This window comes from Camelus bactrianus, chromosome 19 (assembly GCF_048773025.1).
Source record: "Camelus bactrianus isolate YW-2024 breed Bactrian camel chromosome 19, ASM4877302v1, whole genome shotgun sequence".
In the NCBI taxonomy this organism is placed as follows: domain Eukaryota; kingdom Metazoa; phylum Chordata; class Mammalia; order Artiodactyla; family Camelidae; genus Camelus; species Camelus bactrianus.
In genome coordinates this window covers 11,455,843-11,473,384 of record NC_133557.1, presented here as the reverse complement: position 1 = coordinate 11,473,384, position 17,542 = coordinate 11,455,843, and the positions used below count along the sequence as shown (strand labels likewise).

The following is a 17,542-nucleotide window of genomic DNA, read 5'->3' as shown; positions in this document are numbered from 1 at the left end:
ATTGTTCAGTGAAGCCTTTCTTACTACCTTTAAGGAGCTAAACTCTTCCTCTTTTAAACCTATCTCCTCTATCTCCTAACTTAGCACACTGTATCACTTTTAGTTTCCAAACCCAAATTTGAGACACATGGTCTGACAAACCTACTGCATTAACCTAATTATTTCACTGCTTCCTGTTTTGCCCCTTCAAATCCATCTTCATAGGGCCACCAGAGTGCTCTATTTAGAACACAATTTTAACTATGTCATTCCTTCATCCTTTCTATTCCCCTCCATTAGCTATAGAATAAAACCCAGCACAAACCTGGCCCTTGCCTTGTTCTCTAGCCTCATCTCCTGCCATTCTTGACCCAGCACTTTATACTTCAATAACATACCTTTTAGTTCCCCCAAAACTTAGTCCAGTCTTAACTTCCCCTATCTCCTAACCCTTCTTTACTTGGGTCACACATTTTGCCAGTAGAAGTATAAAAATTGATATACTATCTCTGGAGAGTAATTTGACAACATCTATCAAAATTACACAAGTTGAACCCCTTGCCCAAGCAATTTTACTTCCAGGAATTTAGCCTACAGATTCATGAAATTACATTTTTTACAAAGCTATGCAGCATTGTTTCTAACAGCAAAAGAATGACATGTAAATGTCAGTGTGGACTGTAGAAAAGAAAGTATTATGCATCCATTCAATGAAATACAATGCAAAAAGTTATTTTATCCATGATATTATATGGCCCACAGGAATATATCTGAAAGGATACAGTAGAAACTGGTAATGCTAGTTGCCTCCAAGGAGGGGAAAGTATAGCTGGAGCACAGAGGTAAGAGGGACTATACACTAAATAACCCTGTACTTTTAAAATGTTGAACTATGTGGAGGAAGGGTAGTAGCTCAGTGACAGTGCATGCTTAGCATGCATGAGGTCCTAGATACAATCCTTAGCACCTCCATTAAAAAAAAAAAAAAGACTCTTAAATGTTGAGTTATATAAATATATTGCCAGTCCAAAAATTAATTTTTAAAAAAGCTGTTAGGAAAAACAGATTTGGTTCAAGACACACATCATTTTTTTTTCTAAGAAACCTTTTTTGAAACACTTCCATACATACATGCACATGCATTACATCAGATGCCTACCCTTGGTGGTTCTTACCATGCTTTTATCACTGCTTATCTTTTGGTATTAAAACATCAATCTATCTCTCCCCACTACTGGACTGCATTTAAACTTCTTCAGGATCTTATAACTCCCTTTATATACCCCAGCATCCAGGACTAGGGGCTCAATAGATGTTTGTGAAAGTAAATGAGTATTTGAAATTAAGACTACCTTAGAAAATCCATGATGTTTAGTCATTATAATAACTCATTATCATCAATTCATGAAGTTTGATTATATAAAAAGGTTCCTGATAATTCATGATAGTCCAACTTTTATATAATTAGCTGTCTATCTGTTTTTCCAGTAGAATATAAATATTGGGCCCCTCAAATAAATGATTTATTAAACTCAACTACCAGAGTAAAAAGAACCAAGAGACTGAAGTGGCAAGTGAACCAAAATAATCCACCGAAAAAGAAAGGGATAATCAGGAATTACATAAAGATACCAGGAACTGATTTTAGGATCTCCGATTACTATTTAAAAACTATGGTTTTAATGGAAACTCTCCTTATTTACCAAATCATTCTTCAGAGTCCCACAGCCACAAAATTAGCATGGACTATTTAGAGACCTGCAGAAAGCTCACAGCAAGCCAAGTGTTGATGTCCATAGCTGCGGCTCAGTGGCTCAGTGGCTGAGGCATGTTTGGCATCCCACCTCCTTCCCAAGAAATTCATGGCCTCCACTGATTGAACCAGAATCTTTGCTTTACCATTTCCTAATACAATTCTTCCCAACAGTATCAATTACATGGGGGAAAGATGGACAATCACTGCCCAAACTTAATTAAAACCCAGTTGTTAAGGCTTCCCTTACAAGAGCAATCAACAAAATGTTAGGACACAGAACACTCTGTGTAGCTGTTTTAATGTTTTCAATTAAAACTCACAGTGCAAAAAAAACCCCAAGAAGTGCTAAGTGTCACGGGGCTGCCAAGGTGGTTAAGATTCAGTCCCTGTCCTCAAAGATCTTCCAGCTTACATTGCTTGTGAGCTGGAGGTGAAAGGAAGTACTGAGATGATATTCATGTTCTCACTCATTACACTTCTAACTAAAGAGAAACAGAATGCACCCTCACAGCTCCAGCTCCCCAAAACCACACTCCTGCATACTAGTTGTGTGACAGTGAGCAAATCATCTGACTTCTGAACCTTACGTGAAATAAAAGGATGAGACTACTACTACCTAACTCACTTGACTGCTGTAAAAATTAGATAATGTGTGAAAATTATTCTGATATGTAAATGGTGGTTGCTATTATTTCTATTAATGATATGTAAATAAGAAATGACTGTACTTACAAACGATAAATGCTGGAGAGGGTGTGGAGAAAAGGGAATCACACTGTTGGTAGAAGTATAGACTGGTGCAGCCACTGTGGAGGACAGTATGGAGGTTCCTTCAAAAACTAAAAATAGATTTACCATGTGATCCAGCAATCCCACTTCTGGGCATATACCCAGAGAAAAATATAATTCAAAAAGACACATATGCCCCAATGTTCACAGCAGCACTGTTTAGAATGGCCAAGACATGGAAGTGACCCAAGCGTCCATCAACAGATGACTGGATAGGGAAGATGTGGTGTATACACACACACATGTGCGTGCGCGTACATGCACACAATGGAATATTACTCAGCCATAAAAAATAATGAAATAATGCCATTTGCAGCAACATGGATAGATCTGGAGATCATCATTGTAAGTGAAGTGGGCCAGAAAGAGAAAGAAAAATGACATATGGTATCACTTATATGTGGAATCTAAAAAAAAAAAAAAGACACAGGAGAACTACTTATTATTTATAACTTAGATGACTGATTTCTTGAACATGGGTAAGCATACCTGACTGTCCTTTATTGACTGGATTACTGCATGATACTTATTTTGTGGTTGGCTTTATTCCTTTGATAACTACATAAGTCTAAAAAGCTAAAGCTCTAAACTGTTCTTAGAAACAATGATCAGTACATATATGTAAAAGTAAAAGAAATATGTGCAATATATTGTATATATGTATTTACGTGCAATATATTGTATATGTGCAGTTAAATTGTCACAATTCTACCCAATAAAAGTGAAACCTGGAAAAAAAAAATGACTGCACTGATTCCAAAAGAAGACAAATAGAACAGAGAATATGTCTTTCACAAGTAGAAACTGGAAATCAAAATTCATTTCACCAGCTACACTATTTCCTTAACAGTTAATTCCAAAACAAAACAAAATGAAACAACCAAAGAGCAAATGGAATTACTGGTGAAATGCAAAATGGTACAATGCAGCCACTTGGGAAAACACTTTCGGGTTTCTCAAAAAGTTAAAATTACCATAGAATCCAGCAATCCAACTCCTAAGTATTTACCCAAGAGAAACAAAAACTTATGTTCATAAAAGACCTGAACATAAATGTTTAGAACTTTATTCATAATCATCAAAACAGGAAAGGAAACAACCCAAATGTCCATAAACTGGTAAACAAATTTTTAAAAAATCATGGAACATACAGTGGAATGCTACTCAGCAATAAAAGGGAATTATAGATACATACAACATGGATGACTCTCAAATTACAATAAGTGAAAGACAGCAGATACAAAGGCATAAAAATTGTATGGTTCCATTTTATAGGACATAGAAAAGGTAAAAACTAGACAGAAAAAAAAAATTAGAGGGACAAAACCCAGTATAGTAGTTGCCAGGGGCTGCTAAATGAGGGGAAAGGGGCATGAGGGAACTTCTGGGGATGACAGAAATAATGCACATCTTGATTGGTGTGATTACAAATGTACACATTTGTCAAAACTCATAGAACAGTACTCTTAAAAAGAGTAAATTTTATTGTGTGTAAATTATAGCTCAAAAAACCTAGCTAAAAAAGAAACTACTCCATTTACAGATCTGGGGGAAAAAAGGAATACTTAATTATTACAATATTTATGCTCTATTTGGTTCAGTATTTGTTTAAGAAATTTTAACTAAACTGCCTAACAACTGCTGGGTTAAACCTCTCTGTGGAGGTTTTACCAGAGATGCCATGTTTTCAGAGAAAGCATTCTCTCTCTTCAATCAGTATTAGAGAAGACTGTTACTAACATCAGAAGGCAGGGTGCTTCTCTTTTCTGAAGAATCAGTATTATTTTGACAGTGCTCACTCCAGTAGTCACCATTACTTGACTTTAATTCATCATCATCTACTCCCTTTCTTCTGTTCTCCTCATATACCAAAACGTCAAAAAAGGCAACCTACAGTTCTGGCCTACAAATATATCTAAGAAACCAGCACACCAAAATTCCTTCTTTGGAGTTTCAAAGGCAAATTACTCAGTAGCAAATCACTCCGCCTTTTTACATGAAAAAAATTAAAAATGTTCACTATGTGTCAAAACCAAAAGTCAGCAGCTATAAATTACTAGAATCATATAAAATTTTAAAACTATTCACCCAGGGTAAAGAAGACACTCCATGGCTGAGAGTCAATTAAATGCATTTGCAAAAGGTGAAGAGAAAACAGATTTATTTAAAATTAAGAATTTCAAGTTATTCTGAAATTCTGTCAAGACAGAAGCACCAAGAAAAAAAGAAACCACACAAAATATTTTTTCACCTATGTCTGGATTTATATGATAAATCTGATCTTAAAAGTACACATGAAAAAAAAGTACACATCAAATTTCTTAAGTTGAACTGCATCTTAAATCACTGAGGAGCTACCCCAAAGTAACTTTTAAATACAATACACTGACCATATACCCTCAGAATAAAGACAAAACACAAACAAATAAAACACACACACACACACACACACACACACACAAACTGCAAACAGGTTTACTAACTGAACTCCGGGTGGTAGGAATTTCACAGTAACATAGGTCAGTAATTCTGGAGCTATTTCCTGTATATTCTAGGATTGGGCAAATAAGTTAATATATTGTGGATTATGTGAGTTGGATTGACAATCCCTAGGTAAGACAAAGGACTTACAAATACAAAAAGGATAAAGGCTAAATTAGTATGAACATATAGTTTTGTTTTGGTTTTTGTTTGGTTTTTTTTGGAGGGTAGGTAATCAGGTTTATTTATTTACTTATTTTTTAATGGAGGTACTGGGAATTGATCCCAGTACCTAAGTATACACTCTACCACTGAGCTATATACCCTCCCCATCTTGAACATAGAATTTTGAAACTGAGTTCCCTTACGGAGTTTATGATTAATCTCTCTATACAAAACTGTACTCCTTTCTTATCCCCTCTGACCTCAATCCTAACTGAACACTAATCAACTAGATTCAGATGACTAAAATTGCTGTTACCGATAACATCATTAATGTACTAAAGTTGCTATTATAGACATCATCATTAACATACATACTCAGGTTATTACTCCAGGGCAAGATGAGCTAACAGATCCCCAAGCCATGAACCACTTTGGCCAGAGAATCATAAACCAGAGACATCCTGACTTCCAAAACTACGATTAAGAAGTGTCACCGAAATGTCACAAGAAGATGATTAGCCCCAGCTTCTTTGTTCTTCCCCTTTTTAAAAAAAAACCCTAACTCAAAGACCAAGTGGGATTGGATCTGAGGATTGTCTCACTCCCTTGCTTGGCACCCCGCAGTAAATCCTTACTTTACTGCAAACTCCTACTGTCAGAGTCTGGCTTTCTGTGCTGCAGGCACAGGAGCCCCTGGCTCAGTTTCAGTTTTTATTATATGTAGATTAAAAAAAGAAATAAATTTAGATATATATGTGTGTTTGTGTGTGTGTGTGTGTATATATATATATATATATATATATATATATATATATACACACACACATGTACATATCTATATACACATTTCTTAGCTCTGCCCATTAAGAGGATCTAGAAGCAATGACATCCCATAGCAATGAGCAAACACAGCAGCCAGATCTTGATTTCAAAGTAATTTTCTCCACTAACAAGAATTAGGAGAGAAGTATCTTGGAGAAATGGCTGATTCCAAAGGTCACATAGGAAGACAAGGCAGGATATATTTTTTTGTGCCAGAAAGTAAGGAAGTGGGTCAAGAATGTTGGAACTTGTCAAAAGCTAGCTTGAAGGGGTTCCCATTGGCCAAATCTGGGACAATGTGAACACCACAATAAATAATAATGGTAACAATGGTGGGGGAGGCTGTAGCTCAGTGGTAGAATGCATGCCTAGCATGCACAAGGTTCTGGGTTCAATCCCCATTACCTCCATTAAAATAAAAATAAAACTAGTAACTCCCCCCACTCCAAAAGAATGATGGTAACATTATAACCTACTGAATAAAATAAGAATCCATATTAATATATATAAATAAGGGTAAGGAAATTCTGCAGCAGAGTAGTAACTAATAAGCAAAGAAGAACTGATAGATCACAGTACAACTCTCATAGTAATAACTGACTCAGGCAAACATCATCATGCTACAACTAGTAGGTAAAAGTTTGACAAAAACTAGATATTTACATCAACTCAGTATCTCCCATAACATTACTAATTTAAAAAGAAAATATTAAAACTCTAGTGGAAAAACCTGACAGACCACCCCAAACAAGTGATCAAAGTTAACATCACCAGGACTGAACAAATGGACATTGTGTGCCTCCTGATAGAATGCAATGAGGACATGATACCACTTTGTGATATTTCTGTCAAAATGCACAATCTGAATCTATTTATAAGGAAGACAAATTCAAACTGAGGGATATACTACAAAATAAATGGCCTATACCATTCAAAACAGACAAGGTTATGAAAGATTGAAGCATTCTTCCAAACTGAGACTAAAGACTGGATAACTAAATTAAACATGTGATCCTGGACTGGATCCTAGACTAGAAAAAAAATTTTTTTCCCTATAAAGAACATTACTGGAACAAATGGCAAAATTTGAATAAAGTCAGTATATTAGATAATAATATTATACCAAGTCTGTATTTCCTGATTTTGATAAATATATTGTTGTGGTTACATAAGAGAATGTCCTAGTTTATTGGAAATATACAGTAAGTTATTTAGGGTAAAGAGGTATCACATCTGTAACTTACTCTAAAATAGTTAAGAAAAGTAATATGCATATATAAAGAGAAAAAACATAGAAAATAAAGTGAAATGTTGACATTTGGGGAATCAAGGTAAATGTATGCGCATACAGGAATTTTAACAATACTTTTGAAACTTTTTCCTAAATTTGAAACTGTGTCAAAATACAGAAGTTTGGAAAAAAAAAGAAAAAGGAGTAAAAAAAAAAAAAAAGGTGTTTTTTTCAATAATGCAAATCACCATCCTTGAATATGTTTGTTTTTCTAACATAGTGTCATGCAATATATTTAAGAAGAGATGAGTATAGTTTAAACCACTTAGCCAGACCAACCTACCAAAGGGAAATTAAGGAGGAGCTTATGAAAACTAGAATTGCTGAGTTCTAAGCAACTCTAAGCAGCTAGTGAATGAATGCCTGAGGAGCTAAGACCATCATCACCTTTTCCCCCATCTCTCCCTCACCACTCAGAACCTTCCTCTCCTAAGCCACCTCTACCTTTAATCTCAGCCATAAAGATCTTGCTTTCTGCCTGCCTCCTCCCCAGAAGGTTGACTCTACTTCTCTAGAAGGAAACAAAATGAAAGACATAATCACTTTCTCAATATTAAAGACAAAAAAAACTGCCACATTTTTGGTGGAGAAAAATGTCACTGGTATTTCAGCTTTTACTGAAGGGAGGAGAGGATGGGTAGTGGTAAGGAGACAGTAACTAGCCAAAAACTGTATGTGAATTGGAGGAAACAGTGATTTTGATTAGTGTTGCTCTAGAGTTATAAGGTAAAAATGAATAAATCCGTGCTGTTTGAATGTCTGTTCTTATGCAGCTTTGAAAAATTAAAAGCAGACAGAACCTCTGCATAGAGATGGCTAAGTTCGCAAAGGAATAAGGGAAACATCTGTAAGAGTGGAAAAGGTCAAAGTAGTGTATCAAGGGAGCTATGCTATGCCTGGCACTAACATTTCACTTGAGCTGCTGGAGAGGTCAGATTACATTACATATTTGTCGCCATCAGTTAATTTAATAGAAAGGTTTAGCCAACTCCAAAGCTATCAATTCAGACAGAAGATACCTAGCTCTGAATTATTTGGAATTTTACTTTGATTTCTGCATTTAATTACAGCAATACAAAATAGAGGGGCAGGGAAGAAGGTATAGCTCAAGTAGAAGAGCACCTGCTTAGCACGCACGAGTTTCTGGGTTCAATCCCCAGTACCTCCTCTAAAAATAAATAAATAAACCTAATTACCTCCCCCCCACCAAAAAACACAAAAACAAAATAGAGGGGCAGAATCATATTTTAAAGAGCTACATTCCAAAGTAAAGGTTCACTGCATAGTCCATATACTATATTTGATGATCCATATTTGACAGCTCCTCACAGAGCCATGCAAAATTAGCACAGACATTTCTTGGGCTTTTGATGTTCATTGCCATCATCTGCTTCACTGCTAAAATCAGGAAACATATGGGATGAATTGGTAAAGGCTGCTGAGAATTTCTGCTGCCTTTTTGTTTTGTTTTGTTTAATTCATCACTAAGGCCAATTCAGGATACCTCTGAACAAGACCAAGACCTAATACAGCAGTCTTTAAATTATATCCATTCCTAGGACACTTTTTAATAAGAAAAATGTCAGGAAAAAAAAGTTGTTGAAGAAAGATGATGGGAAATCTAGTATCTTCAGGGAGCACTGGGATTCTTTGGAACACATGTCTAAAAACCTCTAATCTAGTTAGTAAAAAGCAGCCATGTGACAGAGAGTAAAAAACAGTGGGTTTTGGACTCATATCTCAATGTACAATGAATGAAATCAATATCAGGATTGAGTGTGAATAGTGTATCTGCTACTGATTAACTGTGTGACCTAGGGGAATTAATTTAACTTCTCTGAGCCTTATTTCTTCATCTGTAAAACAGAGATGCTAACTCCCTCTCAAGGCTGTTCTAAGAACTACGTAAGATGAAATATGTTAAAAGTGCCCAGTAGAAAATCTAAGCGAAGATTTAAAAAAAAAAAAAAAGAATTCAACTGGATTGACAGATTCCATTGACATATCTGCTATAGACTCATTTCACAAGTTTAATTTACGATACCCGAGCCAGCCCTATAATTTCAGATAGCCTGAAGGCCTTTGAGGGGCCAGAGACAGAAACCAGAGACAAAGGCAAAAGCTACTTAACCAGAGACAGGCTCTGTCACGTGTACATACACTAGCTCATATTACACACGGGTCCAGTCAGTACAGCACTAGTGAGGCCCCTCTTCTTTGTAATCTCACTAAAACAGAAACAGTAACTAGGGGAAAGAGTCTCCCTCATTAGCCTTCAAACTTCCAAATTTAAGTGATCACTTTCTATAACATGAGGTTCAAAACAATACTCGAAAACTAAGGACTGAGGATAAAACCAGCAGGTGAGAAGTCTTACTTTCCCACTTCTTTCCTCCTGTTTTCCTTACCCTGGAAGAGGTATGAACTTGGTGAAATAATTTATCTTTATCCTAGTGCTGCATTCATTCACTGTACGCTATCATTTAAACCATCCTTTCTGTCTAAAAGCTTTCATTAAATTCAAATAACTGATGATAAAGTTTGTATTTGCATATCCCACACAACAGGCTTAATACTCAAGAACAAGCTTAAAGTCAATTTCTCTGTGTATTTTAAAAATTTATCTGTATGTATGGAAGCCAAAAGGTTACAAGCCAGCATAAATGTACTCAAAAGTCTGAGATGAAGATAAAAATCATTGCAAGTGCCCAAGACATGATTCAATTAAATAAGTCCCAATTCTCGAAATCAAAGTCAACAATCTTCAAAACAACCAAAATCAAAGGATAACTCTGTTCCTAATAGGAAAACTTACACCCAATTCTATACAAAAAACCTTCAGCTCATTTCACTGAACTTTGCCTTGAGGCGGGGGTGGGGGGACAAACAGAACATGGGGCAACAAAGGTTCTGAACATCCTCCCCTCAAAAAGGCTAGAAACAAACAGTTCTGTAGTACAGCAGTATTTAGATATCTTATCTGAACTAACCCTTCCCTTATTTTATTTTTTAGGGGGGGGGTGCTACGTTTGTTTGTTTGTTTATTTATTTTAAATGGAGATACTGGGTATTGAACCCAGGACCTCATGCATGCTAAGCACACACTCTATCACTGAGCTATACCCTCTGCTCCCCATCCCCTTATTTCAAATAAGTTAACTTAAGGTTAAGAACTCAGGCTTTGCAGTCAAAGATCTAGTTTTTAATCTGGGCTTGGTCATTTATTAGGTCTATGACATCTGAGTCAATTTCCTAATTTGTAAAATGAGGATATACACCTACCTAAAAGAGTGGAGGATTAAAAGGCTAAAGGTAACTATAATGCTTGGCATGGTATCTGGCCCAAAATAAACATTCAGTATTAGTCATTATTATTATTATTAGGCAGGAGTTACCTACATTTATAGATTAAACAAACAAACTACTGAGTCTCAGGGGTTGAATTAACTTCCCAGTAGAACAGGCCTCAAACCCAAAGTCTGCCTCCAAATTCTGCTTTTTCCATTATGCCAAACAACCTGCCTCATGTACATCCTTACCTTTTTAAACAGGCTACTAACTGCAATTTAATTAGTCTTGAGTGTGGTCACAGATTACAGGTGTTTTTAATCTTACTCTGCTTTTTTTTCTTATCCAATAGTTTTGGGGTGAAAATGAATAAATATATCAGTGTGGCATAGTAGGTAAGGACCACAGGAAAGGGTGAGACCCTATCTTTGCCAGTATGCTTACGTGGGGTAGCCCCTCTCCTCTCTGATTTGTTGCTTTTAAATCTGCTATGAGTTGGGCTCAAATACTTTGTTAAAGGTACATGCAGAATATGAGTAAGCTTTGAGAGAAAGTTTGAGGAGTTATCCTGTTAACAAAGTATACAAGCTTCGATCATAGTCACGGTCCCAGCAAGAAAGATAGCATACTCCAGTAAGGACAAATGAAGGAGGGTTTAATAAGGCGACTACAAAGAAGGGTGTGCCAGGGTATAAGATAATCATAAAGGATAGTTGTAGTATCCAGAGGAACAAAGGAAATACAAACTTTCCAAACACAGAAGGAGCAAGTCATGTAGAAAGGACCACCTTTAGAGGAACAGCAATCTTCAATCAAGGGACACAGTGAGCCAGAGACAACACCCATAGGAAAGGAGCAGGGTAATTAAATTCTGTAATCTCAGATGGGAAGGAACCCCTTTGATATAGTCTATGTAAGTCAGCTTCCCAGGCCATAGAACAAGGTGGGAAAGGATGGAGTGGACCTAGAGAAGAAAATGGAAGGCAGCTAATTCAACCTCAGAGAAGTCATTCCAGGTGTACTTTCACATCTCTTTGTCATCCTAATGGGTTAAGTGCCAGATAAGGAAAGAGTTACTGAACATGACAATTCTCATCCCTTTTGGATAGTAATGCTCAGGGCTTATCTACCATAAAATATTTGTGCGTGGGTTTTTCACTAATAAGTATGGTCATTTATCATTCCATTTATAACTATTCAGAATTATTTGATGGTCCAAGGATTTATATACCTTTCTCCATACTTATGGACTTCTCACTTCCCTTGCTACACAAAATAAAAATCACAATAATGCAGATACTATCATAACCCTCAAAGAGCTTATACTTAGGAGTTTACATTCTTAGATAACTAAGAAGGCAGAATGAGTGCCACCAGAAAGGAAAGAGCTATTGTGCTATGAAAAGTTCTAGAACAGGCTTCCTTGCCATCTGGCCCCTGCCAGGCACAACTCCAGCCAGAACTCAACAAGGTATCCAAGCTTCAATCACGTTCCCTGCAGGTACAGATTTGGAGAACTACTCACCAAGCCCTCGAAGGCATCCCAGTTTCCACTCTACACCCTCAGCCAACAAGGTCCACGCCTCATCCTCCTGGTAAAAGCCCCTCTCCTTCTCAGGCCTGGTTCAAATGTCACCTCCTTACCTAAACCTTACTTGGACTCTCAAAGAACAATTAGTATGCCTACTCTGCAGTCCCAAAAGCCATTACTTTGAGCACTTAAAGCACTTTACCATTATCCATATATTTGTGCAGTACCCCTACTAAACCGTGAGATTCTAAGTCATCTTTGTATCCTCAGCCACTAACAGCACCCAAAATAGTGTCAACCCCAGTATAACTTCTCTACATATATTAACATATACATTATATTAATATATTCATATCAATCATCACAATAAAACTGCAAATGAAATAGAACTCTCATCATCTCAATAGATGAGAAAAATAAAGTGAACAGGAAGGTTAAATAACATGCCAGAAGTCTCAAAGATAGTAAGCACTGGACCCCAAGATTTCAACCTAGGCACAATTCCAGAACTGAATTTCAACAGACCTCATGGGTTGAGGGGAAGGTCCCACAAGGCCAATGGTCTCCACTCCAGGGAGTATAGTTATTATTCACACACCGGGGTGTGGGAAAACAATACTGGGAACTTCTACTTGTATTTGTTTTAACTCATCCTTTGGTAAAATGTCTATCTTCGCACTTGTTATAAAATGTATATAATAGACAGTACAGTCAACACTGTAACTATAATTTAAAACAAACATTCAGATAATGTGTGTGCATATTTACTGACAGAAAGAACACTAAAACCATTTGAGGCCACTGCTCTAGACTACTTCCCCTGGGGACTCTAAGCTCCTGCGTTCTCTCTGCCTAGCACTTCAGCCAATCAAGATGGTAGGTAAGCTTCTAGAGGCCAGAGCCTGCTCTTATGCATCTTTGGAAGCCCTACATCAGCACATGGCCTGGTGCTTAGTAGATGGTCAATGTTGGCTCTAACTATATCATGAGAATCTCACTGAAAAAGTCCTCTCAACATTTTAATGTAACTTACTGTAATGCTTCCAGGTTAAGAGCAGAAGTATAATAAGAACATTGCCTAGGTATGTAATATAGAATTCTCTTAGGAATACTACCAATCAATCAATAAACAAACAAATCTTAGTTACAGTACAGAACCAAAAACTGTACTTTAGGGCCTATTTTAAACTGAAAACTGCACAGAAGAGATTTGGACATTAAAAAATTTAAGTTCAATAAAAGGTCCTTTCACTATACAGATGACGTACCTTTGTCAGACCTAAAGGGTCATCTCTGTCTGCCCCTCTTTAGTAAGAAGCTCCAAAAGGAATGGATCAAACTACCAAAAGCAGCAACTGCAGACTTGACTATGAAGAGGCATTAGCTGGAAGCATCTACTTTCCATTTCTTCAATCCAACATTTAATGGGTGCCAAACAAAAAAGAGAGGCTGGGTAAAGCCTCCCTTTTATATGCTGAAGAACGTGGGCTCTGAGGTTAGATCCATAGGGATCCTTCTGTTCTTCAGTTTCATTCTCTGCAAAATGGGCATACGTATTAACTACTTAACTCTTACCTACATTGTCACCAGGATTAAATGAGAGAAAACTTAAAAAATGGATTTATCTGTTTTTCCATTCACCAATGTCTCTCCCTCCCCTCCCCCCCAACTAAATTCAAAGCTTGGAGTTTGGTCTATCTAGTTTGTTGCTATATTACCTGGGCCAAAATAGTACTTTTTACTTAATAGATGATTTAATAAATATTAACTGAATAGAATGCAAAATGTCTGCTGCTCAAAAAATGTTGGCTATCATTGCTATTGTGACGAGAAACAATTAAAATCTTATCGTTGTTAAGACACCCACCACTCCCCCAAGGATCTCACAATTCTAGTAGGAACAGAAGACAAATGCTGAAAAGGAGAAATGTAGGTAAGAAAAACTATCGGATCATAAAAGAGGACTAACCGAAGGCAAAATTAAAATCTTAAACAAATTCGAGCTTTTCCGAGTGAGGTTCACCCTAGGACGAGATTTTTTAGCGATTACAATAATGGCAGTTTTCTCGCTTGTGTATATACCAGAGTCCGCGCCAAGCCTTCTATTTGGCCTCACAAAACCCAGAACCAGGATGGAGAGATGCTGGAGATGCTCTTCACACCCCCATTTTGCAGAATGGGGAAATGGGGCTCGGAGAGACCCAAGGTCACAGCCTGTAAATGAGGGAGCCAAGATGTGAACCCAGGCAGTCCGACCCCTGAGCCTCCAATCAACAGGCCCGTCAGAGTGGCCATCCTCACCTCCTCCACCAGACGCCACACACCTCTCGAAATTGGGCGTGTGTAATGTTTCCCCAGGAGCCGGACTTAGTAGCCCCGGCGCCAGGAGAACAAAACAATCCTTGTCCGCGGGCAAGTTCTGTGGACGCCAGCCCGGCGAGGACTCCGAGGCCGCAGTCCCCGCAATATCGCTCACACCTTGAGCTCCGAGCCCTCCAGAGGTGCAGCAAGCGCTGGGGCGGCCTCGGGAGCACGGGAAGGCCCAGCCCGCCGCGTGACCTTGGATTCGCCGCCCTTCTTGGGGCCTCAGTTTACCACCCCGGCCTCGCGCTGGGGGCCTCTCGGGAGCTCGCGCCTGTGGAGCTACAGGCCCCTCACACGCCCCCCTCAGCTGCCCGCCTTCCCGCCCCGCTTACGCTGGAAGGCGGCCGCTCCAGGGACGCCCACCATCGCCGAGCGCCGCAGCCGCGCGCCTGTGCCTCCACCCGCGGCCCGGGTTCCTCGCCGGCGCCGCCGCGGGACCTGTAGCCGCCAAGCTCGCCAACCTCAGGGCCGCCGCAGCTGCCGCAGCCACCGCCACCGCTAGGCCGCGCGCCGCGCCGCCCCGCCCCCCAGTTGGCCCCGCCCGCCGGGCACGCCCCCGCCGCGCGCTCTCGCCCGCACGACCGACGCACGCGGAAGGGCCCCAAGACCAGCTCCCGCTAAACCCCGCCCACTGACCTGCCCCGCCCCTTCCGCGCGAACCTACCACCCTATCCTGGCCCATCCTGCTTCTCAGTCCCGCCCCTCCGGCGTCACGCGCGCTCGTCACGTACACGGCCCATTCTAGGCGCAGGGCTTCCAGCTGTGGCCAGGGCAGCGGCCAAGGCCCAGAGGCGGAGCCCTAGTGGGCGGAGCTTAGAGGGAGGGGACAACGCCTTACCTGAGTTCTCCAGGTTATCTGGTCGCCTTTGCGCATGTCATTGGGCAAGTTACTTCCACTTTTTGGCCTACAGTGTTACAATTGTCTAAAATGTCATCACCGTAACATTGATAAATCATTATCAATATCATTATTATTATTGGGCTATTTTTATACACTCCATCCAGTCAATCCTCACTTTGAGGGAAAGAGGTATTAGTCTTTTCCCTTTTTTTACACATGCGGAATGGTCTTTCCCAACAACCAGCTTGTCCACTGGTTATTGTTAGCAAAAAGCAAAGATGAGATTAGAACCTAGGAACTTCTGACCCAGTACTTTGAGGTACTCCGAACTATTCTGCCTTTCAAAGTCTCAAAACCAGGGATTAAAAAAAAATAGGGATTAAAATTAAAACATAACATTAAAATTAAAACATAAAACTCCTCTAGGTACAAAGATACCATAAACAATTTTTTTTTAACTTTGCTTGTCTTTGACAAGTAAGACTGGGATACAGTATTTGCAACATATTCAGCAAAGAATCAGTATTTAAGCATTTGCTTTGGCAGCACATATACTAAAATTGGAACAATACAGAGAAGATTAACAAGGCCCCTGCGCAAGGATGACACGCAAATTCGTGGAGTGTTCCATATTAAAAAAAAAAAATCAGTATTCAAAATAAATGACTCCTAGAAATCAGTAAGAAAAATAATATAATTTAGTAGAAAAATGGACAGAGAGAATGAATAAACATTACACAGAACAGAAATCTAAATGGCTAAAAAAGATTTTTAAAGGATGCTCAATCTCCCTTATAATCAGGAAAACACCAAGTGAGTTGCCATTATTTCATGCATTAGATTGGAAATTCCACCTGTGTGTCTCCATGCTAAAGAAATTCTTGCTTAAGTGCACAAAATGGTGCATAAGAAGGAAGCTTATGTCAAAATTATTTATAAGAACAAAAACTGGAATTGGTTTGAATGCCTTTTGTGGAGAACTAGTGAAATAGACTATAGAAAATAATTTGCAACATTTAAAAAGTAGGTGGATCTACTGTAGTAAGAGAAGGTTGCCAAGACATAATTGTTAACTAAAAAAACAAATTTGAGTTTCATGCTTGATTCTTTTGCTTTACTTCCAAGTTTTGGATAATTGGATAATTTTTCTTAACACCTACACACTATGTACACTCTAAAATTGTGCTAAATCTAAACCCAAATGCTTAGAGCAAGACAAACTGGATATAAATTATGGCTCCATGCTTACCAGCTATATAGACTTGGACAAGTCATTTTACCTTTCTGAGCTTTGGCAAGTGGCTCATTATAGTACCTAGTTCACAAGATGGTTGCATGAAAAGCACAGTACTTGGTACATTTTGAAAATGTTATTATTATATGCACTTTCTTTTTTTGTTAATCTCTTTTCTCACCCAGTATCCTCCTAGCTTCTGCCCTTCATGCCTGGAAGTTGTTAGTACACAGCAGGTGCTCAAAAAATTCTTGTTGATGAATTCTATTATCATTTGAATCCAGTTATATACTGCCTTGCCTTCTCTCAGCACTTAGCTATCTGGGATATAATGACTGTGCAACACTTTTATTTTTATTTTTTAAAATAGCCTTAGACTCTTTTTAAAAAATACTTATTTATTTTACATTGTCTTTTTTGGGGAGGGGAGGAAGGGAACTAGGTTTATTTTTATTTATTTTACTTTTTTTTAATTAATGGCGGTACTGGGGATTGAACCCAGGACCTCGTGCACGCTAAGCACTCACTCTACTTCTGAGCTATACCCTCTCCCCTTGAGCAACACCTTAAATATTTTTATAATGCAGACATTTAAGAAATTCTTGCTGAATTCAGTCTGGAAGGAAGTAAGAAGGGATACTAATTGACATGCCCAAGATCACGTACTATGAAGTGGTTGCCCAGTCAAAGAGGCTGCACATATAATGTTTTGCCACAACACTATGTTCAGGCCAATAAGCATGAATTCATTCATTACATATTTAGTGAGAAACTAGCCTGTTACTCAATGGTTCTCGAAGAAGGCTGCTATCAAAATCATATGAAGCAAGAAACTTATTTAAAAACACATATTCTCACAGGCCCTGATGATCTGGAAGGCCCTAGGCCTGGAACAGCAAAGGCCACCCTTTAAACATAGAGGAAAAGGGAAATGCCTTTCCCTTCTTCTTGAAGACTTGTTGTGCTTTGTCAAGTCAGACCTGACTTACTTCTACGGCAGC

The 17,542-nt window shown here is 38.6% G+C and overlaps 1 protein-coding gene and 1 non-coding gene across 4 annotated transcripts in view; one reads left to right on the top strand and one right to left on the bottom strand.

Moving 5' to 3' along the window:
- Window positions 1-15,004, bottom strand: part of CBFA2T2 (CBFA2/RUNX1 partner transcriptional co-repressor 2) — a 130,711-nt gene extending 115,707 nt beyond the window's left edge. The window contains exon 1 of one of the 3 annotated variants that reach the window (XM_074347144.1): window positions 14,799-15,004. In XM_074347144.1, coding sequence (XP_074203245.1) covers window positions 14,799-14,832 — 34 coding nt within the window. In that variant the 5' untranslated portion in view covers window positions 14,833-15,004. The remainder of the gene's footprint in view (window positions 1-14,798) is intronic. The other 2 variants (XM_074347143.1, XM_074347145.1) reach the window with 2 other exon arrangements.
- An 837-nt stretch (window positions 15,005-15,841) lies between these two features.
- LOC123618538 (U6 spliceosomal RNA) lies at window positions 15,842-15,944 on the top strand. The gene has a single exon (XR_006726970.2). It is a non-coding gene; the product is annotated as a U6 spliceosomal RNA (small nuclear RNA).
- The last annotated feature ends 1,598 nt before the right edge of the window (window positions 15,945-17,542 follow it).